The sequence below is a fragment of the Ceratotherium simum genome, chromosome 40 (genome assembly GCF_057802395.1).
Source record: "Ceratotherium simum simum isolate JZ-2026a chromosome 40, ASM5780239v1, whole genome shotgun sequence".
Classification (NCBI taxonomy): Eukaryota; Metazoa; Chordata; class Mammalia; order Perissodactyla; family Rhinocerotidae; genus Ceratotherium; species Ceratotherium simum.
Genome location: NC_141939.1, coordinates 8,519,189 through 8,543,574, shown reverse-complemented (window position 1 = coordinate 8,543,574; position 24,386 = coordinate 8,519,189). Strand labels below are relative to the sequence as shown.

The 24,386-nt window shown below is 40.7% G+C and overlaps 1 protein-coding gene across 50 annotated transcripts in view; it reads right to left on the bottom strand.

The window, feature by feature from the left end:
* The window catches only part of MAP4K4 (mitogen-activated protein kinase kinase kinase kinase 4), a 198,106-nt gene that overhangs the window by 15,125 nt on the left and 158,595 nt on the right, over window positions 1–24,386 (bottom strand). For 2 of the 50 annotated variants that reach the window (XM_087426246.1, XM_087426271.1), the window contains exons 14-27: window positions 23,805–23,891; window positions 22,990–23,214; window positions 21,890–22,051; window positions 19,089–19,322; window positions 18,035–18,141; window positions 16,507–16,658; window positions 15,447–15,544; window positions 14,622–14,630; window positions 13,120–13,295; window positions 12,455–12,575; window positions 11,176–11,367; window positions 8,981–9,098; window positions 8,499–8,669; window positions 2,570–2,713 (exon numbers count right to left, since the gene is read on the bottom strand). In XM_087426246.1, the coding sequence (XP_087282372.1) occupies window positions 2,570–2,713; window positions 8,499–8,669; window positions 8,981–9,098; window positions 11,176–11,367; window positions 12,455–12,575; window positions 13,120–13,295; window positions 14,622–14,630; window positions 15,447–15,544; window positions 16,507–16,658; window positions 18,035–18,141; window positions 19,089–19,322; window positions 21,890–22,051; window positions 22,990–23,214; window positions 23,805–23,891 (1,996 nt within the window). The remainder of the gene's footprint in view (window positions 1–2,569; window positions 2,714–8,498; window positions 8,670–8,980; window positions 9,099–11,175; window positions 11,368–12,454; window positions 12,576–13,119; window positions 13,296–14,621; window positions 14,631–15,446; window positions 15,545–16,506; window positions 16,659–18,034; window positions 18,142–19,088; window positions 19,323–21,889; window positions 22,052–22,989; window positions 23,215–23,804; window positions 23,892–24,386) is intronic. The other 48 variants (XM_087426245.1, XM_087426247.1, XM_087426256.1 and 45 more) reach the window with 40 other exon arrangements.

The window sequence follows — 24,386 nt, the reverse complement described above, 5'->3', positions numbered from 1 at the left end:
TATGATTTTGTAATGGTGGATAATTATGCATTTGTCAGAACTCATAGAACCATACAACACAAGGAGTGAATTTCAGAGTAAACTACGGACTTGAATCAATAATAGTGTATTAATACTGATTCATCAATTGTAACAAATGTACTACACTAACGCAAGATAACAAGGGAAACTGAGGGAGGGGTGTAATATTGGCATTGTCTATATGTTCTTCTCAATTTTTCTGTAAACCTAAAACTGCTCTAGAAAGAAAGCAGCCAGACACAAAAGAATACCTACCATTTTACTATTTATATAAATTCAGTTCATTGAAGGCAAAACCAACGTAAGGTGTTCAAAGTTAGGATAGTGCTTCCCTCTGGGGAAGTGGGGGGCAGTGACTGGGAGGCAGCACGGCAGGCAGCACAGGGGAGCTTCTGGGGTGCTGGGATTGTTGCATTGCTTCACCAGATAGGGGCTACAGGGGGGATGGATTCTAACTGTGACAATTCATTAAGCATCTGTGAACTTTGCCTATTATGTTTTATACTGCGATACAATCTTTTTAAGTTCTGAAGAATTCTTGAGTGTGGGAAAATATTCAATATAATACACAAAGTAAAACAAAGACTACATAGTTTTATGTATAGTGTTTTATTCCCATAATGTGAGATATAAAGAGGAGAAGGAAATATAATAAAATGTTAACAAGAGTTATCTCTGAGAGGGGGGTAATATTTTGCTTTATTCTTCCTAAGTTTTTTCTATTTTCAAAGCTTCCTACAATTGACATGTATTACCTTTTACGATTGTGAAAACCATTACCCATTAAAACTACTAAAGGGAAAAGAATACCTTCTTTAGAAAAGTAGACCAAAACATTGTCACTGGTATCAGCTGATTATTGATGTCCAGGAATCATCTTGCTCACTGGATCACAAAATGAAGTTTAAACCATTTTTAGCTGCAGATTTATTTTTCCTCCAATTTTAAAACCTACTCCTATCAACACTCAAGTTTTAAATGGTTCTTTTCTCACTTAAGTATGAGATGAATGGTGAAATTTTTGCATTTCAATAAATGTCTTTACTTATGACCAAAAGCCTTTTTGAAAACTAAAATAACTGCAAGAAATCTGTTACATATGAACCAATGTAAGAAGCTTAAGTTAGCAGATAATTAAATCAAAATCACTGCTGATTATTATAAGACCTATTTATTTATTTATTTATTTAGTGTGAGGAAGATCAGCCCTGAGCTAACATCTGCCAATCCTCCTCTTTTTTGCTGAGGAAGACTGGCCCTGGGCTAACATCTGTGCCCATCTTCCTCTACTTTATGTGGGAACGCAGCCACAGCATGGCTTGACAAGCGGTGCATCGGTGTGCGCCTGGGATCCGGAACCGGCAAACCCCAGGCCGCTGCAGCGGAGTGCGCGCACTTAACGGCTTGCGCCACTGGGCTGGCCCCTATGAGATCTATTTAAAGTCTTACAATTTTCCATAATCTTTGACCCTAGTAATAAAAATTATTAGGAAATTATGATCTATAAAACATGGATATGTATGCCCAATGGTTAAGCAAGCTACAAAGATATTTGTGAAAAATGTTTACATGAAAGGGGAAAAAAAAGAGGTAAACTGAAAGACATATAACAGAAAATGAGTAAATAAATTTTAGTACTTCTATGCAAAGAAACATTCTGTAGGCATGTAAAATGGATATCATGGAGGAACGTTTAATGACATGGAAAGAGCAGGCTACATAGTTTGGACAAACAAGAATGGACAGGATACACCCTAACTTCAGGACAGTAGTTAACCATGGGTGTGTGGACAGGCCAGGGGATGCTAACTGTATGTACAACAGCGTATTTAACATGTTAAAACTAGCCAGTCAGTACGTGGGTGTCGTATTAGTCTCTCATTATTATTCTCTATATGTTTGAAATGCTGCATAATCATTTTAACGCAGATTTTTTCTCAAGTGTGTATTCGGAGTGTGCATATACTTAAAAGATTGGAAGAAAAAAAGCGAAAAGTAACACACATTATCTCTGGTTGCTTTTACTTTTTATTTCTCCTACTTGCTTTTCTGCAGTAGTTTCTTACTTTAATGAACATGTATGATATAATTTACACTAAGAAAAATACTCTTTCTAAAAAGAAACTTACAATAAGTGTTAATTGATGCAAGAAAAAAACACAATACTTTTACCATCATGGCAAAGAATCGTTTCTTCTGCATGAAAGAGTCCTGTGGGAGGAAGTGGACAACAAAAACCTAGACACTAGATGAGCCAAATTAAACCAACAACCAATAGGGAGCAGAGACTGTGGGTCGCGCACGAGATGTCAATTAGATAGTGCATGTTACTGTGCTTTTCAAGACTGCTCTTTAGAGGAGTCACAGGTTAAGTGTGCCCATGTGGATCACATCTGAATACATTTTCCTATCACATCACTATAAAATCACTCTATGGCTGTATCTCATTTAGCCATTACTTCAGAAAATGAGCTAACCGAAGTTTAGTGCTAGAAGTACTATGTTTTTAAACAGTGCTATGATCCTGCTTTACTAAACACATACTTACCAGATATTGTCACCAAGACATTCAAGCCTTCAAGGACATCCATTTGTTGAAATCGTCTTCGGTTGATCAGAGGATATACCTTCCCTTGGCCACTTCTGTCCAGCAGCATCAGGCCACTCTCTGTACCCACCAACAGATTCACTCCTGTTTTCAAGAACACAGGAAGGCCTACATTTACACTGTGCTTGGCAAACAGCCTCATCATATGGAAAGGATAACACCCTTCTGGAAAAGAGTGCTTTCCTTAACTCACCACAAAAAGAAATCCTTAGAAGAGTCAGAGTTGTGTAAAGTAACCAAACTGCAGCAAATCACCACAGACGAGTCATGGGGAAATACTTACTTAGATAGAAAAAAGGATATAAGGGGGAAAACGAGCAAGTCTCCTCCCCTTGATGTCCTTCACAATCTACCACTTCCGGTTCTTCCTCAGCTCCCCCACAATGTTTCGAGCTCACCATCTCCTTGGTATTACAGATTCTACAGCTCATTAGCCACATTAGACACTAGAACAAGGCTTCATCTGACACTACAATCTCTTTGTGCTTCCTTTATCTTCATTGGCAAGCTTCTGGAATGAGTTACATATAGCCCACTTAAATCCTTACCAGTTTATGATTGACCTGGCTTTATCATTCAGTTTAAGGTTTTCTTAAAGACCATTCTCCATCATCATCAAGAAAGAAACTACTGCACTCAGTCCTCTGTCCCTAAATTTTTTAGGAATATTAAAACATCTTGACCACCTCATGGGACCCATCCTGGCCGACTATGTACCACCACGGTATTCCCACTCTCTCCAGCTGTGTTTAGTCTCCTTCCTTGTTTCCATGCACCCTCTCGGCTTCTTAAATACAGACATCTCCTTTGCTGTCTGTCTGCTGGAGTACTACTTCAGACCATCAACTCCTAATTCCATACCCCACCCTCCCTGCCTTTCTACTCGCTATAAATTTCTACTGAAACTAGCTTCACGACCTTTGTCATTTCTATCAACAGCACCACCTCTCCCATAACTGCTCTGTAAAACTACCCAAACTAACCACCAAAACCAGAGAAGACCTCCTTCCCTTCCCTTTCCTCTGCTCTCACCTACTTTAGGGCCTTGGTCACCTTATCACTGATGGATAGAGACCTTAATGGAAGTTGTTACAACAGTCTCCTCCTGCTTCCTCATGACTGCACAACAAAACAATCCCCATCTTCCTACAATACTCACTGAGTCACACTGTATCTATAAAAACTATACTCTCTCTACAGGAGATCTAACATTCCAAAGTCTCTGCCCCTTAAGCCAACTTACTTCCCCCTCTCTATCATTCATTTATTGCCCCAAACGCACAATTCCCTCAAAAAATGTAAACCATGTAAAGAAATCCTCAGGAATTCCAGGGATAGACATCTACAGTTTCTAATAGTGTGACCTGACAAAAGTCCCCCATTGAACATCTATTAGGCATACAATGCAGGTTTCTGTCTTGCCCTCATAGAAACAGTGTATGTATTACAAGAGCACGCCTGTGCATGCTGCCCCAGAGACACTGCCACCAAATCACAGATACGTTCCTGAGACCGTTTGTTAGAACCTGACATACTATGAAATAACTTCAGAAATTTTGAGGGAAGCCTCTGAAATTTTGGGGAAAAGGGGAAAACTTGAATATTCAATACTCATCTAGAGTGATCCTTAAAATAAAAATAAACAGAACCCTCAAAATATGATCGCTTGTACAATGAAAAAGGCTTATAAATGCATATGGCTTCTTCAATCAGCTATAATTAAGATTTTTAGAATGTACCATCTAGACCAGCCCTACCCAATAAAACTTTCTACTGTGATGTCTAATATGTTAGCCAATGATCACATGTGGCTACTGAGCACTTGAAATGTGGCTAGTGCCAACTGAGGAACTGAATTTTCTATTTTAATTCATTTTATTTAAATAGTCACATGAACCAATGGCTACCATAATAGCCAGTGTGACCAGGGATGATCCTGGTATTTTATTAATCAGGTAACATGGCTTTGAATTAGCACTCATAGCCTTACACTTTGTAAGGCTTCAACAAGCCATTATGTTTTTACAAAAAAAAAGTTCTTCTTTAATAAAAACATCATACACATCAGATAATGACTTAACGCTAAGGGAAAAAAATTGCTGCCCAATTTCAAAACAGATTTATTATCAGTATAAGAGAAATCAATGCTTACGCAATGCTCCACTCATTTTCACATAATTTTACTTTTGAGGTTGGCCATTTTGTCATGACTACCTCCCTATCAATGTAGAATTTATTTGGACATTATTCTTAGTGTTTTCCTTCCACATACCTAGGTAAGAATTCTAAATAGCTGTAAAGTTATTTGCAGCAGAGAAAACAAAACATGAACTGATACAGTTGCCACCAGAGTCCATTCCAAAGGTTCCATTTCATATAAATATTTCAATATTTTCCTGGTCAATTTTCAATATCAAGTAACCAAAAAAATCTAAGTCAATCTGGTAATAACTATCCAAAAAGCCTTGTGAAATCTTTCTATTATTTGTGGTTTCCAAAAATAAACAGCATTCGAACCTCAATCAAGATTTAACAGAAAGAAAGAATAAAGGAATAAAAGACAAGCTGAAAAAAATCTTTTCATAGACACAAAAATGGCAGATATTCTGGCACTTAACACCATACCTTCTAATTCTCCCTTATACATTTCCAAGAACTGTGTAATTCTGTAAAGTGCTGAGGGCTAGCAGTTGAAGGAATGTAGACAGTCACTGGAAAATAACCACCTTGGAAATTATGGGCCTATGAACAAAATTAAGTTGCATGCTGCAATAATTTTTTACAAATAAACTTTTAAACCTTTCAACTGTTTGACATAATTAAACTTTATAATGCTAATTGTTCAAAGGTAAGTTATTCTAGGAACTGCAACTGTACTCACAGGAATCTGGTGTTGGTTGATGGGAAAATGGCTAAGCCATCTCTAACATGTGATTTAAGATTTCCTTTAAATCTTATGATCAATTATGATACTACAGGAAAAGCTCTGCAATAAGTGCAGACAACTCATTATGAACATAAGAATGGAAACAACCATGTTCAAAGGGTGTGTTAAAATAATCCTGGCTGCAAAGAGAGGAAACTGCCTTATTAAAAAAAATAACAGGGGGCCGGCCCGGTGGCGCAAGCAGTTAAGTGTGCGCGCTCAGCTGCGGCAGCCCAGGGTTCGCCGGTTCGGATCCCGGGCGTGCACCAACACACCGCTTGGCAAGCCATGCTGTGGCGGCATCCCATATAAAGTAGAGGAAGATGGGCACGGATGTTAGCCCAGGGCCAGTCTTCCTCAGCAAAAAGAGGATCGGCAGATGTTAGCACAGGGCTCCTCACAAAAAATAAATAAATAAAAAATAACAATTATGTAGCAATTTAGGAGGATTGGCAGATGTTAAAATAGGGTGATCTCCTCACAAAAAAAATAAATAAATAAAAAATAACAATTATGTAGCAATTTACAAAACAAAAGTCAGTTGTATAAGATGATTAAAAAGAATGCTTGCTGCAAGCATTTTCTAGGAAGGTACACAAAAAACTAACCTACCTAACACCGGTCAGCAGAACGTAAATGTGTCAATCTCACCATTTCAAAATACTATAGTGTCCCCTGAATTTTCTCCTCTTGTTGGGCTATAGCTCTTACACAGTACATGTTTTAACTTTTCTGGGTCTAAGTCTTTAAGATGCTTATTTTTAAACCTAACTTAAAAGGTAACTCATGATAGTGATCAAAAGCAATTTAAGGAAATCTATCACAGATGTGCCCCTAGCCAAAGAGCATCTCAAATACACGGATTTATAGAAACATATTTCAACTTTAAAGTCATCTCCCTATCTCTTCTTTTAATATAATGATAAAATGGAAAGTTCCACTGCAGTTTTAAACACACAGGCTTGAGATACTCTCCTATTTTTCTCAGAGGTATTAGAGAAGTTAATTAGGAAAAATAAGAATTTTAGTCTAAAAAACATCAGTTAATGGCACATAGAATGGGGCCCAGCACTTTGCAGGACATTAGAGGAATATAAAATAAGTGTAAGACTGCTACCAAGTGCAAACATTCTGGATAAAAATTACTTCACCAGTTTCTACAGAATTAACGTTTAACACATTTCTACAATGAATATAATGTAATCATTTTTGATGATATAAATACCTGCATGCATGGCCTATTTATTTTTATTTTAATTTTCTGTGAGGAAGATTGGCCCTGTGCTCACATTTGTGCCCATCTTCCTCTACTTTATATGGGACACTGCCACAGCATGGCTTGATAAGCAGTGCATTGGTCTGCGCCCTGGATCCGAAACTGTGAGCCCCTGGTCACCAAAGAGGAGCCCGCAAACTTAACCACTATGCCACCAGACCGGCCCTGAAAGGTCTATTTAATACGAATGAAAACGATGGAACTCAACTCCCTGAAATGATCACAATCGACACTTACTGAGCAACAGCAGCATGTCATGACAAGCTGTGATCCCGATAATCCCCCAAATGACTACTGTTACCTTTACCTTGGAGGTTAATAAAGAAAAGGCCTTATAAGCAGTAGGGGATTTAAAACACTCCATAGCGACAAGGACAGAAATCCTGATCTCAAGGAATAAAAGAGAAAGTAGGTGTGCCTGTGGCGGGTAGAGACAACTCTTCCAAAACCCCTGGGAGAGAGGCTGAGCAGGAGCTTATGAGAGGGGCAAGAGAGAAGTCAACGGACAGACGAAAGTCCAAAGGGTGGATGAGGAGGAAATTTTATTAAGTAAGAGGCCCCTTCTTCAACAAAAGGAAGAAGGAACATTCTGAGGTTCAGAAGATGAACGCCAAGGCCCTCCTTGTCAGCCTCAGTTGTTTTGGGCAAGGTGAGTGGCTAAGAGTGAGGAGGTTAAGGTGGGTGAGGAGAGGAGTCGTGTCGAGGAGGTGTCGCTATGGAGTATTTTCAATCCCCTACTGCTAATTCAGCCCCTGTGGGGAATGCAGAGGCCATCGTTGACATTCAAGGAATAAATACGTTGAGGAGGTTGTGCCGTGGACTCAAACCAATGAATGGAGTGCATGTCTTCTATCCCTTTATATTTGCAATGTCAAGGGAGAAAGAAACTTTTCTGAGCAAAAACAGGGTGCCTGTTAAAAAGAGCCAATTTCAGCGTTCAGGGAGGAGGAGAACAAAAACAAAGTGTGAGACTGGAAGACAAGGTAAGGCCAGGAGAGCATCTACCTGTGGGAATGAGGAAGGTAATGGACCAGGGATGAAACGGCATCTACCTGTGGGAGTGAGGAAGGTGATGGACCAGGGATGACAGAAAGGCAAGTTTCAGAATGTGAGATGGCAGAGTTCTGTGCACGGCAAACTCGCTATGAATATCCTCTCATGGTCTCTTAAGTTCTGAAGGTGCTATACAAACACTGCAGGTATTCAATAGGTAAAGTCAGCTCAACATGCCCCTTCTGCACACTCTTGGCCAGTGGCAGACTGCTTTAAAAAGCTTCATTCAGATGTTAGACACAAGTCATAAAGAGCAAGGAAAAAATGTTAAACTGAAACATTTAAAAAAAAGCAACAAATTTCTTCTTTCTCCCTATAAAAATGGACCAAATCAAACGTCTTTCTCATCTTTTTACTTTTCTTCCTTACATGAAGAAATGGAGATCAGTCACTCTTTCCAATACTTGATCGCTGAAACAAGCACAAGTACGAGTGTGTATCTGCATGATTCTACAGGAGAAGGTACAAGGATGGGCATCATAAACGTCTTCCAAGTTATCTGTCAACAACTCTTCAAAAAATACCCACACTATCCAAAATAGTACTTTTCTAAAAGACCAGTCCACCCTTCAGAATAAAAATAAAAGGGTAACAGTAGCCATTAAGATACCTACCCCATAAGGCAGCACACAGAATCTCAGAGTTAAATCTCTTCTTATATTTACGAATCTCTGGAGTGTCACTCTGTGGCCTAGTGTTGGTGGGATTCACATTGACCACTGAGCCCTTCCGGGTAGGATCTTGCCTTATGGCCTCCGGTCTCATTCCATCACAGGAGAATCCCACTAAAACACAGTACACTTGAAATTATTTTCTGTACAAATGCTGCGCCTGTCTCCCTCCCCCACTACACCTCAAGTAAATATTCATGTCATAACCAACTCTTTGTCAAGGAATATAAATTTGTAAGAAATGTATATGGAAAAGGAAATCAACTATGCAGCTCATTGCAAATAAGGCGATGCAAGCAGGATGGGTGTTCCTGTATTCGAGGTCTACACCTCGACCGCCATGCCATGCCTAAGCCATCAGAAGAAGCAACACAAAGTGACCACGTCCTGTTTGTCAGCTGCTTTCTTGTTGCTACTTTACTTACCCACAGAAGTCACTGTTGTCCCACTAGACGGAGAAATCTGTAGTAATCGGGGGTCTATAAAAGGTGTAAAGGAGGAGGAAGATTTGTGTTTCTGGAGTGTGCTACTAGCGGACTGAGTCTGCAATGTAAATTTCAATTTTATTAATACAAATGACATTAAAAAGATGAATAGCAAACATTTCAATACACTTCTATACTGCACTGTTTCCCAAAACAAAGCCCTATCCCTCCTGCATCATTCCCCAAAAATGCTCCGGAGGGTGCCTCTGCATGTGCACAACACACCCCAATGACAGGCTGTTTCATCTGGAACCACTGAAAAGAGCTACATCTCTCTGCAGAACTACTGCTCACCTAAGACAGGCATGCTACAAGCTACCAAAAAAATCTATGTTTCATGCTCCTAGCTTTTAATTTTTAATAATTATAATGAAAACTCCTAAAAGAGGTCTGAAATGTCTTGATCTCAATTCATCAATTTCTGAATTTACTCTCTTGCCCAAAAAAGTCCAATTAATCTATGTTAGAACATTGGCAAATCTTAATTTTTGATTTGCCAAAGTGAGCCTCTTGCCAGAAAGCTACAGAAGCTTTGGCTTTCATCATTTCAGGTGCATCATCGTTAAATCCATATCAAACAGGGGCTCATTGGTGAAAGGTGCAAATGACAAAATAAGGCATATCCTTTTGCTCTTTCAGGAGCCTAGTGCTTTGGTTAATACTGCAATTTAAGACAAAAAAAAAAAAAAAAAACCAACACAAAGAAAGTGAAACAAATTGTTAAGTGGAAATGTAATGACAATTAAAAACAAAACAAACAGAAAAATAAACTTGTCAGTTTAGTGAGTTAAGGGTTATAGTAAATACTGTACATTAGAGCAAAATGGAGCCAAGTTTAAATATAAATATAAGGAAGAATGTGAGCGCAGGCAGAATATATCACTGGAGGAAAAAGAACATGTCTGATCAAGTGCTTCCGTCCTGTCCCATTTCACCCCAGGGGCAGCTGAAAGTCATCACGTCCTAGAGCCCACGCCCTCCTAAGCTCAGGCTCTCTCCTCCCACCTGACACAGCTGGCAGGCTTCCTGTCCTGTCCCACGATCAGTGGCCAGTCCAGCCGATGGCCAATCTGATGCCAAGCCTGCCTTGGAAGCAGTTGACTTGCCCCTGCTCCTCACGAGGAGAGGATTATTCTGATTCCTTCTAACGAGGGAACCAAAACAGGTGCAGGTGGGCAGGCCAGCAGTTAAACGTTGACACTGACAAGACTGGCTGAAGCTACGTGCTGCTTTCAACCTCCTCCAACTGTTAGACAAATGCATTTAGACGAAACCTCCCATGAAATCAAACTACTTGTTTAATGAAGTACAGGGTGCTCAAGGTGGAGTCTGTCGCTGCACCGGGGGCATAACCCTGCTTCAAAGAGCAAAGAATCACCCAGCTGCACCCAGACTGTGCACCGCAGCCAAGCCTTTGAACAAGCACATGGTTTCCCACTCAAAATTTTAAATTAAAAGCATGCTCAGACATTTGCCCTTCTTGCTTAACATCCTTATTTTCTAGGTTTCCCTGAAAAGCATTTGGCCTCCTCTTAAATTCTGAGTGACTGTGAATTTCAAGTAAAGAAATCCTTTTAACAGGGTTGGCAAAAACAAGTAAGAATAACAAATAATACCCCCGCATCCCAAAAAACAGAAACCAAAACAACAAACAATCCAGCCCCGTCTGAAGGGGATTCCTATACAGGATAACAAGTTTGTCCGGACAAGGCCACGTCTGCTTAACCAAATTTTTCTGTATTTTATTTATTGGATAAAAAGAACAAAAAAGGCAGATTCCACAAATGACTATACGAATTTCATGCCAAATACATAATGGGTCTGAGAACACAGCAATCACTTTATTTAGACTTTCAAAAAATAAACTGAATCAAGAAAGCCATGCAACTACACTTTATCTAGAGAAAAGTAAATAGTGAACTGGCAAATTTGAAGGGAAATTCATCTAGGGTTAGGGGATTTGTATGCAGATCTGGAACATGTTACTTGGGGGTTGGGGAGAAGGGCAGGTGACAGAAGAAAGCAGGTGGGTAGGGAAGGGGTGTCGGGCAGTGAAAAGGTCTCCTCTGCAAACTAGCTACTAGGCAGTGCTGGTCTAACCCTAGGAAAGCAGCCAGCTGTGGTGCGAGACATACCTCATTAGTAGTGAGCTTGTCCTGGGGTGTCTGTGGGGACATGGTGGGTGTCGGCTGGCTGGAGGATGGGGAGGAGGAGGTGGAGGAAGTGGAGGAGGAATGGCTTTGCTGTAAGAGATCTGGCAAGAGGTGAATGCGACCGGCAAAGCCATTGCTCTCATGATGGCTGGCACGCTTTTGGTCAACTGTACTCTGTAGAAAAAACAGGCACACTTGTCTTGCTCAAGCGCTGCTGAAATTGCCTATGACCCTACTGATAACTGACTTTGTTCAAGGTGCTGTGTGACTTTCCAAACTCCTGATTATCACGGAAAGACCAGAGGAAAGTAGCCTGAACTGCTCACACTTCCTTGCCAAATGCCTAAGTTGAGCCAACAGATTTCAAAGTACCTCATCTAGTGGCTGCAGGACCCAAGCAGTGAGTGTTTTATCTGCTACACTAGCTGCTGTTTTCAAAACCACTAGCGTTTTTTTTTCTTTTTAAATTTTTCTGTCTAATGCTCTAGAAAGTACCCTGTCACTTCTTCAAATCCTGGTCTTTGCCACGTTCTTCCCACTTTCCATCCGAATGCATTGCCATAGCATGAAACACGCTCAGGAAAAAGTCCAAAATACTAGATAGGTGCCCTGTTCTATTTAAATGAGAAGCATATAACTTTTCTTACACCTAAGCTAAGAAATGAACAGAGAGTTGTAAAATTTAGTAATCCACACTGAGCACATCTAGGTGGTACACATTTAATATTCAACAAGTGAGAAAACTAACATTTTGAAACACACACACGAGACCTCCCAACCCTTCTGCTCCACAAGGTCCTCCCTGTGACTGCGATGAGGCTCATCTGCCCTTCAGCGGTCCCTGCCCGACTTGTCCGCTCCCCCTACAGCACTGCGCACTCGCACAGAGTGAAGAGCTCTCCGCAGACCCTGCGGCTGCTCTGCTACAGACTGGGATCTGCCTTCCTGCTCTGCAAGCCTGGTGAAGGACTCCCTGTGACTCTTCTACTGCTCAGACACAGATGTGAGACTCAGCATGGTGCTTCAATGAGGGCTGCCGCAAAACATGCAGAGGAGCAGCGATGTGGGGTGCAGACTGCTAGCTACCTTCCTGGCATGCAGCACCTACCTGCCTCCCTAGCCCCAGACACTCTACCCTCGGGGTCTTGTTAACATGAAAACAGATGACGATGTAGAAACAGCATGAGTGAGTGAATGAGCAAGTGGGTTAATGACTACAGGAGAAGCTCAGCCTCTAACAACAGAGAGAAGACACAGGTACCTGGCGGACGATTAGCGTGCCCTCCTTGGATGGGGTCATGGCTGGTTCACTTTCTACATCGTCATGGACAATCATGGTTTTCACAGATTCCGTTTCACCATTGCTCAAATTCAGAGATGACCTATTGAGACAAAATCCAGACGTGAAGGATCATAATCCCATGAGTCGAGGATATCCTGTTTAGATTTCTCACCTTCGCAAAATCATAAGATTAGATCGGGCTACACGTGTAAAGTTTCCTCAAGGAAAGCAAATGCTTAGCTTTTTCCCTTCAACAAAGAATTCCCTGCCAGTACAATTTGTTTTTGAGCAAAAATATGAGAATGAACACTTATGGTTAATTAAAATAGTTAAACTGAACTGAAATTTTCCATTTATCATATTCTCAAATTTTAAAAAATAATAAAATACACATTAGGGTATTGGGCAGAGGCACTGACACGCATGCACACAAACAAAGAGGAGGAGGAGAAACATAAAGGCTGTCTGCTCCTGAATCCATAATAACTAAACGTTCAAGAGAACTAAACTAATGGACTAGATGAACTAAATGGTAAAAATGTTTGTAGAATCATATGATAGGTTGAGAAAAAACTGTCTGGGTTCCAAGTGGAAAGAAGGCCCGGGGGGACACTCTCATCCTCTAAAATACACCAGGGACTGACGCTGCTCTGGTGTCCTCCGGTCCAGAGGTGGGCTCCTCTGCCCCCTCCTGTTCCACGTCATCGTCTTCCTCATCTGTTGTCCCCGACTCCTCACTGGAGGAGGAGTAATCTGTCACTTTGTGTGGCGGTCGCACATCTTCCACTGCTCGAAGCTCTTTGGCCAGTGCAGTCAAATCCTAATGCACAGGACAGAAAACAGAGTAAGGCAAAAGAGGAAAGTAGGCAGAGAATGGCAGAGAACAAGTTCTCTGTCTTAACCACCGATAAAGAGCTACAACGTCAGCTTTATCAACTGTTTTATAGAGTATTTGCCAGTATCCTTATCCTCTGAAGGTGAGCTCCTAAAGCTTTTGACAGGAAAGACCAAAAAAAGTAAAAGATAGAGAAAAAATAGAAAAGACGTTTAAAAAACCAAAGATGTTGTATACAGTTCAAATCTCAAAACAATAAAAAACATAATAATCTGCTTATGATAAGCTGATATTGTTTTTTTTCCAACTGTAAGATACAATTCTAGATCAACAAATGTGTGTAGCTAGATCCTTGGAGTTTGTTATAAAGATACTGGCCTGTACGACAAAGTCTTCTTTTAAGATTATCCAGAAAGCAAGATTCTAGTTAATAGGGCTGATTTAAAGTACTTATTTGGTGAAGTTTTTATTTGTAACTCCAACTTTTATTTTTAAAAATTTCAAATCTACAGAAAAATGAAACAATGAAGTGAGCACCAGTATACCATTCCTATCTTGCTTCACTGATTGTTAACAACTTGCCACATTCATAAAAAAAAGTTCATGACATCTCAAGTGAGAAAGTGCTAACAGCGTGTGCTGCCGAGGGCAGGAGGCCAGGCAGGCCTCCCTGTCGCCGCCTTGTAATACTGCCAACAAATATGAACAACACAAAGAAAAGAAATCCACAGTAAAAGTTATTATTCAAAAAGGGCTTCGTTTCCCTTTACTCTTCTACATTGAGATATTTGAAGACTCAATCAATTATCCAAATATAATTTCAAGTGTGATTATTATTTATATTCTACATTTTCAAATAGAAGTCAAAAGTATATACTTCTACTTGGGAATTTTCTTTAGAAGTAATGACTCTTTACAAAGCAGGCTACGTAGCCATTTTTCCTTTTTCTTTTTAGCAGTTCTAATAGAGTTTTCTTCTCCACAGTTAAGAACATGTTTCTTTTCTTTGAGCTTGAGCCGCTGAAATAACAGTGATCAAGTGTTGGACCTTGAGTCTTGCTAACCATTTCATGATTACAGCTGTGGCTTTTTAAGAAGTTATTTTAAAAAGCTATATTTAATAATAATAAATACATGCAGCAAATTTTGTGTGTTAAAAAAGATGAAGCAAAAGTTTAAGGTTTTTTAATTCTAGAAAAGAACAAAAAGAAAAGTTGAGGAAGGAAAAGGAATGTAGATGGAATACAAGCTAAGTTTCAAAGGCAGTTAGAATGTTGCTCTGACGCTGAATTTTCCAAAGACGGGGCTTACCACTTCGCCCTTCAGTACAGCAGCAGTTTCATCGAGCCAGAGGAGTCATCAATGATGAAGAATGCGCAGCACAAGGGAGAAAGAAGGGGAGACAAGGGAAATCAATTCAAGCAGGAAACCGAAATTCCAACAGGCTTGAAACCCCAGTGTATACAGTTCCATGGTCGATTAAGGCAACAAAGATTACAGAAGAGTGAGAAACAGTCACAACTGCCACCCCAGGTACCAAAAGGCAGAATTTAAGTAACAGGTGAGTTTAAGAAGGTGATGTAAAAAACTTATTCTAAAAGCCAGTATTGGGGCCCGCCTGGTGGCGCAAGGTTAAGTGCACGCGCTCCGCTGCGGTGGCCCAGGGTTCACCGGTTTGGGGAGCGCACCGACGTACTGCTTGTCAAGCCATGCTGTGGCGGCGTCCCATATAAAGTGGAGGAAGATGGGCATAGGTGTTAGCCCAGGGCCAGTCTTCCTCAGCAAAAAAAAAAAAAACACACACACACACACACACACACACACACACACAAAAAGGAGGATTGAGAGATGTAAGCACAGGACTGATCTTCCTCACAATCAATCAATCAATAATCAAGCCAGTATCGTACATGCCCAACTCATCAAGAATACATAAAGGTGAATGCTAAGCAAAGAGACAAAAAGGCTTTTCTTTCCTTTGTATTTTTTTTAAATGACTTTATGGCTTTCCTTATAATTCCTCAGATCTGTGAGGGGGCCCACAGAAAGGACCGCAGGCCTCTTAACCACATATTTTTAATAGAAAGATCTGACTCAAGCTTGAAATAGGTAAAATTGATTTTGTGCAATTCTTACAGCAGGCTTGAGAGGTCTAAAAACTTCTTTTTTATCTTCAGGTTTTTTTGCTGCATTTTCAAGGCGTTGAGATGGAGAGCCTTCAGATTTGGATGATGCTGTTCACAAGAGACAAGAAAGGCAGACACATAAGCATACAGATGTGTGATATACATAGAAAGCTGACCAACCCCATCTAGCCTTTTGTTTCTCTCCTCCTCACCCCCGCCCACTTCTGTTAGCCCCACTCATGGTAGAGTCTCCACATGCAGGTCTGAACTCCAGGGTTTCTGACTCCTTACTTCTTACTTTGAATCTCTGGCAGGATTTCCAACTCCTTTTAGAATGCTCCATCATCACAGTCTATTTAACAGGTGTTCACAATGCCGTGTTATGTTACGTCAATAATACAGTAGAGGGAATTTTCGCTAATCTGTTTTTGTAAGTAGGTTAAAATAACCTTTTTTTTTTTTTTGCTGAGGAACATTCACCCGGAGCTAACATCCATTGCCAATCTCGCTCTCTTTTTTTTAAGTATGACCCCCCAGCCACAGCATGGCCACTAACGGACAAGTGGTGTAGGTGCATGCCCGGGAACCGAACCCAGGCTGCCAAAGCAGAGTGCGCCAAACTTAACCACTAGGCCACTGGGGTTGGCCCTAAAATAACCAATATTAATGGAGTCTATACCGAAAGAAGTTGTTTCAAATCTGACCTTGGACATTTAGCTAATCATCTTGGACGAGTTACTTAACCTCACTAAATTGCAGTTATTTTAATCTGTAAATGGAGACAATATATCTATCTGTCTATCTTATCGGGTTATTACAATGATTAGATGAGATAATGCACGTAAAGTGCTCACAGTGCTAGGCATATGTAGGCTCTCAAAAGTTAGCTCTTTCTTATTAAAATTATGAGGATGATTAGTGTCATTAGCAACCTGTAATGAAACCTTGTTTTGTGATATGCAGCTGTGTAAAATCCACAGGTCTTTCTACATGATTGAAAAGGATTTCCAATATCCTGATCATAGCCCAATATCGCTAACAGGGAGAGGGAGAAAAGGAAAGGCACCTACATCTCACTCTGAAGCGCTCCCCGGAGCCACTCTGAGACCCAGGGTGGGACCCAGGCTGGGATCCTGAGTTGCTGGACCCCGAGGAGCTGCCACTGCCAGGCCTGGGCACCAGCTTCTCCACTCTCTCCCACAGCAGCCGGGGCTCAATACTGCTGTTGGGAAACAAGAGGAGAGAACAGCTAATGCGTTATCCGAAGAGGCAGCATCAAGTTATAAACACTTGCATGATGTGTGCATCAATGTCTCAGAAATGTAGGTATGATGAGAAAAACAGCCTACAAACAGCATTTAACATAAAATTCACCAAAAGTTGTAACGAATTATTCACGAATTTTACGTAAGATATCTTAACAAACGAAAAATACTGAATGCATGAGCAGACACAAAATCTTTATTAGGTGTGACAGGAAATGTTACTGTTCAGTCTAGAAGTGTCACTATTTCTGTCACAGCTATAAATTCAGTTTCTTATTATAAAAAATTCCACTTATATAATTACACAAAATTATACTGTTTCAGGCTGCTGCTCTCACCCATCCATCACTGCTCTCAAGAAGCGACACTTATGCATATACTCCTTTGTATGAGCTGTGTTAGAGATGTGACAGGGAGCATGGGCTACGAGGTATCTCCGCCCCAGATGCACCAGGTAAGAACTATCTGATAATTCTGCGTTGAGAATTAACACACAGACTCAGTCACAGGAAAATCCACAGTCCACCCTGGTCATCTGGGGACTGAGAAGGCTCTCTGCAGCTTCTGGCTATCATCTATCTCACTGCTTCAGGTTATACCAAGGTTCCCTGTGCAGAAGGCTAACTTCAGAGGGTCAGTAGTGATCAAGATACAAAATATTCAATATAATGATCTTTTCTTCCTCTAGAATGGTGCTGGTCAATGGAACTTAACTGAGATGATGAAAACATTCTAGAGCTGAGCTGTCTAATATGGTAGCCACTAGCTACATGTGGCTATTAAGCACTTGAAATATGCTAGCGCAGCTAAGGAAATTTTTAATTTCATTTAATTTTATTTAAGCTAAATTCAAATTTAAGCAGCCTCATGTGGCTAAATAGCTACTGTATAAGACAGGACAGCTCTAGAACCTAAAAATATGCTTTGGTTAAATCACTGTTTATTGCAGACTCTAAGCCAACCACTGACTCTGTTTAGCAGCCTGTTGGTGATTTCCATACCACTCCCAAGGCCTGAGGACGTCCTGTAGATAACAGGCTCCTCCAGGTTACGATTCTCTTAGAACCTCTCCTGCTTCCCTGCTGTTCCTTCTCTTACAGAGACAGGTAATTTTCATTTTAAAACTGCCACACAATCAGATTTAGACTCTCTTTTCACTACAGATCAACTTCATGTTATTCATGTTAACGGATTTTACGGTATTTTTTCTTTTGTAAACTGATAGCCTCTTGGCCCCAGGACTCCCGCGTTTCCAGGCATTTCTATAAGCACAGACACCACAAGGCTGCAGGAGACTCGCAGCAAGCCCGCTCCTCAGCTGCGCTCTCTTCACCTGGTGGAGTTTCTCTGACCCGCCTGGCTGTTTTGCTGTCCACTGCCCTGCAGCGGGGAATCCCGACGGGACAGAACAGGGGAACGAGACGTTGTTCTCACAGGAACCTTCGGGTAGAAAATACAGCAATTAAATTACTGAAAGAACGAAGAGAAAGATTTCCCTACCAAAACATATTTTTAAAGCAGTCCTAATTACGTTATTAGCCTTACTAGCACCAACCTACCCCCATCCCTGATCCTTCTCTGCCCTCCACTAATACAACAGAAAGAGAAAATTCAGCCAAAGCATCAAAGGAGCCAGGATGAACAGCCCTCCTATGCTTCTCTCACGTGTAAATGACGTTTGGACTGAAGCTTGGTGGCAGGGGACATACAAAGCATTTTGCTGAGATAATGTGAGAATCAGGAAAATAAGCTCAAAGAAACCAAACAATGGTCTACAAATGGATCAGGAGGAAACAAAGACTCGTAAGAAGCAAGAAAATACTTAGAGGAAGCAAATTCCACATGGAGGAAAAATAAACTAAAATGTGCCTTTTTGTTTAATTTCACCATTAAGTAATTACCAAAAAGAAAACCCCCAAAATTTTAAAACACCCAAACAAAAACAAAAATGCCTCAATTTAAAAAGAAAAAATAATTTTCTTTTAAATTTTCATGTTAATTTTTTCCCTTATAAGACCTTTTCTGAAAAATTTTATATTGGTTAAGGTTGCAAAATAATTTGTAGCTTCTGTATAAACTTACAAGACAACTGCTAAAATATATTTTGATTCTCTGTTCTGAAAGCACATTCTTTATAGATTTACTCTTAAATTATTTTGCTACCCTGTGTTTAAGTGCAGAGTTAACAACAACAATGAAAAGCTAACTGACTGCCGGCTGAATTTAACTGCCTTAATATGGAACTTTCTCCCCAACATAAAAAGTTCCTTAGAAATTCCATTGCCCCTTAATTCTGGTGAAGCCACCATACCCTTAATTAAGATAAATAATTTTTTAAAAATAACAAAAAGGAAAAAGAAGCACACGTCTGTCTTTCTGCTTCTTACCCTTGGAGGCACCTCGTCACTGTCTGATCTAGACCAAGCCTTTTGGGTGGGGTCAGGTACTTCCGACTTAGAGTCAGAACTCTGACTTAGCACCTCACTGCGGGAAGGTGGACATGGGTCCTGAGAGCGAAGATGGTGGTGTGCAAATTTGGGAGGAGAAGGGTCACTGAAGGAATGGGATCGCGAGACAGGGGAAACATTGTTCTTGAGAGATGCCAGGTGGGACCACTGTACCTTACAAGAAAACAAAACACAAAACATTCAATGCGTTCTGCATAAAATGCTTTTCTGGTCAATACCAAATCGAAAGCAGGAACTGGGGGATTGCAAACTGGAGCAGTACAGTATTAGGTAAGCCAAGCAGTAAAACAGTTATACTTTTAAGTGATGAAGGGGTCTGAGAAACACAATATGTAGAAAAGAACAAATGTACATTTACAAGGAAAACTCTTTTAATGTCCAGACAAACATTACATATAGCAGTAAACGTGAAGATTAAAAAAAACAGAAGCCTTATAGCCCTGCTGTTCTGAAAGCAGGGACAATGTGCCACACGCACATCCACATCAAAGCAGAGACTGGACAGGCAGAGAGGGAGAAAAATCACAAGACACACACTGCCATAGACGCAAACCTCTCGCAATCCTCACGTCACCTGGCAGTATAAGATTTCAGACCAAGTAACAACAAAACAACACATTTAATGAGCAAAGACAAACCCCTCATGTTTTGACAGACTGTAATAGTATGACTTAAAAACAATCCACTTTTCAAATGCAGCAACAATTTTCCTTTTTTCTTCTCCCAAGTCTTAAAACACTCAAACCATAGATGTCTCCATACATCTTCATATTAGTTATAAAAAAAAGAACTTTGAATTCCTTAGAAACATTCAGTACTGTGATTCCCTAAATTGACGCTGCAGGGGTATTCCTTCTACTTGACAATTAAAGAAATATGACAATTACTTGTCAACTGAATTTATCTGGTTGCTTTAAAATTGGGAAAATCTCTGAAATAATCTGTATTTCCTTTATATTTTATCATTTAAAAACAATTGTTCAACACTGCAATTTACATAATTCTAACTATATTTCTATTACATCAACACACTGAATGAAAAATGGAAATACCGAATCACAATTGGTTCACCCTTTCCAAATGCAAGATTCAGAATTAGTGCCAGGTGTATGATTTCTAAGTGAGGGTCACATAATTCCATCTATTGGTATAATCCCAGAATTTATAAACTTCTAAAATGTTTAAAATTTTCAGGGGGGAAAGCATGTAATAACTGAAAGTATTATCTGTAACTATAATAAAAAATGGGCTTTAAAATAGATTCCTACATGAAAAGAAGAATGTTTTCATAAGTCTATATGTTTCAGCCAAAAGTAACTTTAGATAGGAGAAGGAAGAGGGAGACTATTTCCAGGCACTACATTAGCTAATATAAAAAGTAGTCTATATAATTCAGGAATTCCTATTTTCTTAACTGTTGTGGCCAGACGGATAAAGACTTTCTACTTACGGTAAGTTTAACTTTCAGAATAAAAACTTGAATCCTGGACTCTTCATCCAAGCGTCATCAAACCTATTCTCCCAGGCCCTCCACCCTCCCTCCCTTCCATTTTACCCCGCCCTGCGTCCCCCTGCTTCCTTTGTCTTTGCATTCCTCTCCCTCTGGAATTGCCAGCTTGCTTGTGGGGGAGCTCCTCTGGGGGTCAAGCAGCTGCTGATCCCACGTGAACTCTCCCCTCCCGCATGCTTTGTTTAGGTGCAGGCCGTCTTCTTTTCAGCTCCTCCACACTGGGATTCTTTATTGCCAGGCACATGGAAACCCTCATTTGCATTTGTTTCCAGAACACCACAGCCACCTCTATCACGAGAATATGAATGTCTGTCCCCCAGCACATGCAAACATCAGTGACAAGTAACTCCAGGCTTAAGAAACTTGTTACCAATATTCTGGATTACATAGCTGCAAGGAGCAAAATGTCTAAAAGTCAACTATTTTCAGCAAGAGAGTGGGAATCAGTGTTTTAAGGATCGCTAGGATCTCTGACATGGGTAATCTCTGCTACCTACTTTCTTCTCCAGACAGCACAGAGAGTTCTCTCTGAACCACCCAGCACTCAGCCCAGAGGTGCTCCCTTCACCTAGACAAGGCAGAATGCTGTGGCCGACCCAATGAGAGGTTACGACCTTTACCCTGACCTACTTCAGGGAAATCCACACCTAATCCACTGAATTGTAACTTTTTTTCAGATCTTGAACCTTTTGAGAATCTGATAAAAGGCCCTTTTCCCAGAAAAATATGCACATTTGGACAAAGAAAAAAAATTCCACACGGAATTTCAGGGCAGTCGCTGACTCTCTAAGGCCCCCTTGTGGAACTGGCCAGAAGCCAAGGATCAGAGGTTAAGAGAAGGTTCTGGTTCTCCCTCTAGTACTTGTGAAACTAACTTTCTAAAAAGTAAACTGAAATATCTTTGTATGAGAGTAAAGAGGCACTTGTTTACAAACATCTGAGTTGGGGAAGGTAAAAAGTTAGACTAAAAGGAGAAATTACTGCAACTGGATATTCTTAATAAGTACAACAAAAATTCTTTTTAAAAAAAATCGTACTTTTCCCTATCAACTGAGGGTATGTCCTCTTTAAGTTGGTCTAAAATCACTCACTAATCTCTTCTCTTTCTAAATGTGGTAACCAACCAAACTGTGAACATCACAAGCAGGCCTATGGCTCAGCGAGCTCTTGCATGAGTCTCCTTAACCCACGGCCAGCTGGCCGTTGCTACCTGTGGCTCGGCTGGTCTTTGCAGGGCAGGATGCACAGGCTCGGAGTTGCCATTGGAAAAGGACTCTGATCTGGAAGGCACTGGTGGCTCCAATACTCTGCCTGTCTGCTTAGACTGGGCTTCAGGGGAGCTGTGGTTAGTTTTCCTAAATCTATCTTCCACCTGCATCAGAGAATTGGAAGACATAACTCAGTGTTAGTAGGGGAAAAGCAGAGATACTGAAGAAAGCCTGAGAGTAGAAGGACTCCAAAGAGAAATTTTCTGTTTTCTTCAACTACAAGAAAAGAGAGGAGATTAAAAAGGAAGGAGGCAAATAAAGCAAGACTAGGATTTGATTCAGGATAAAGAAATATTTATGGAGACAAAAATTAAGAGAGGCAGCCTTTAAAATCTTCTGGCAAGAATTCTAGGACTATACGTGAAGATAAACTAGAAAAAAAAATTAACCTGTCATAACCAACTAAACCAACAGATTAAAAGACCATCATTACGAATCTATTTCATTCCACCAAAAATAAAGATATTCCTAAACAAGCAGGACTCTTGTTCCCAGAATCTACTCACTGTGAGGGCCAGATACAGTGGAAGGGTGCCACCTATAGGCCAGGATTCAACATAGTCTGGAAGCTGACCAGCTCCCTATCTTCCTAGTGTCCCTGAACATTCCTGCTTTGCCACATCCTTATGTGAGGCTCTGGGTAGCCCAAATGCACCAATTCAGCAAAAGTCATGATCACGGAAAAGTCAGTAAATTGGGCAGTTTGGGAAAATTAGTTAACCAGGCCACCATTCCCCTCACCCACATTTTAAAGAACGATTCTGCCGTACAATCTTCTCTTTCTGTTTAGTTTAGTGTTCAACTCATCTGAGATTTGTTAACAAAGGTACCCTGGTCCTCTATAGAAAAAACACTTATAGATAAGAGACCTTGGGCAAGCCCCTTCACGTCTCTGAGGCTCAGTTTCTCAGCTAGAAAACCAAGAGGGCGGCTCATCAGCTGATCTCCATGCCCCCTTCCAGCATTAATATTATACAGTTCTTAAGAGTCATTATACTACATTCCAGGGAATAATCAACACAGCACAAAGGGAAGAAGATACCTCTCGAGCTCTATCGGCGGGCTCATAGAGGGGCTTAGGCTCTGGAGTGTGATAGCTGGGCTTGCTCCTTTCCTGCTGCGGTGGCGGCGGCGGCTGCTGCGCGTGCTGCGGGTGCGGCCTCCTGTGGTCATGCTGTAGAGACAGGAGATATGCTTGTTCTTGTTGCAACTGCCTCTGGAGCCTCTCTGCCTGCCGGTGCTCCTCCATCTCCCGCCATCGGCACTCCTTGGAGAGGGAGAGGAGAACACTAAATCTATGGGACACTGGAGAGCTCACCTCTTCTCTGGATTCATTCTCAACTTCTTTTAAAGACAAAGCCTTTTTTCCCCCTCCTTGTTTCATAACAAAGCAAAATGGCCAGGAGTTTAAATAGCATATTACCTGTGGAAAAATCTGACAGCTTGTTGCTAACCATATCATCACTGGACAGAGTAAGAGAGAATTCAATTAAATGTTGGTTTTGGTGGTCTCAAAAGATACTTAGAGGATCCTAGGTTAAAATCCTATGGCGTGTGCTTTGAACCTCAGCCCTTAGCATTCTAGTTTGTTCAGTGAACGCCAAGTTCTGTTCAAAACCTTGTCTATCTACCAAATGAGACAGTGAACTCACTAATGGGAAATAAAAAAATAAATAAAAGCCACCTCGAAATGTGCCCAAAGCAGTCTGACCACAGAGGATGTCTCCATTTGAGCCTGTCAGCCCACAGCACTAACCAAAATGGTCTGGCGATCACCACCACAGCTATGCCCAACTCAGGGGAGGGATGGATGAACGAGCCCTGACACTACAGAACAAGACAGACGTGGGGCGTTACCAGTAACATGGCCTGCTCCTGGAGCAGCTGCTGCTGAAGGATTTCCAAGTGCCGCTGCTCCTCTTCTAGCTGTCGCCTGATATACTCCTGTCACACAGAAATCACCCAGCAATCAATTTATCCAAAAGGAAAGCATCAGAACCACCTGAATGAAGCACCAAGAACCATTTGCCCCATCGTCTTTAGTGGTAATTCACTTAGTGATGAATATCTAAAAAAAATCTATTGCTAAGGATTTTCCCAAGAACTTCAAATTGGCCACTAAGATCTGAAGAGTCTAATAAATGATGACATACACTCCAATGATACATATAAAGGTATTTGAGAGTTTTTCTGTTAGAACACAGCTGTTATACACAAATGCAGGGTTTTAATGGACCGTGATATTCCTCTTAAGCATGGTAGACGCCAGACAAATGAAGAGTTTAATTAGATAGGAAACCAGAGAGTTCTCATTAATCAATGTCTGCTTATTAGTCATTATTTATAACAAGCATGGATTGCCAATTTTTAAAACCCAAAACCTGTTTAATATTAAAATAAAACAAACATGATTTGTGTTTTCTCTGATGATATAGAAGG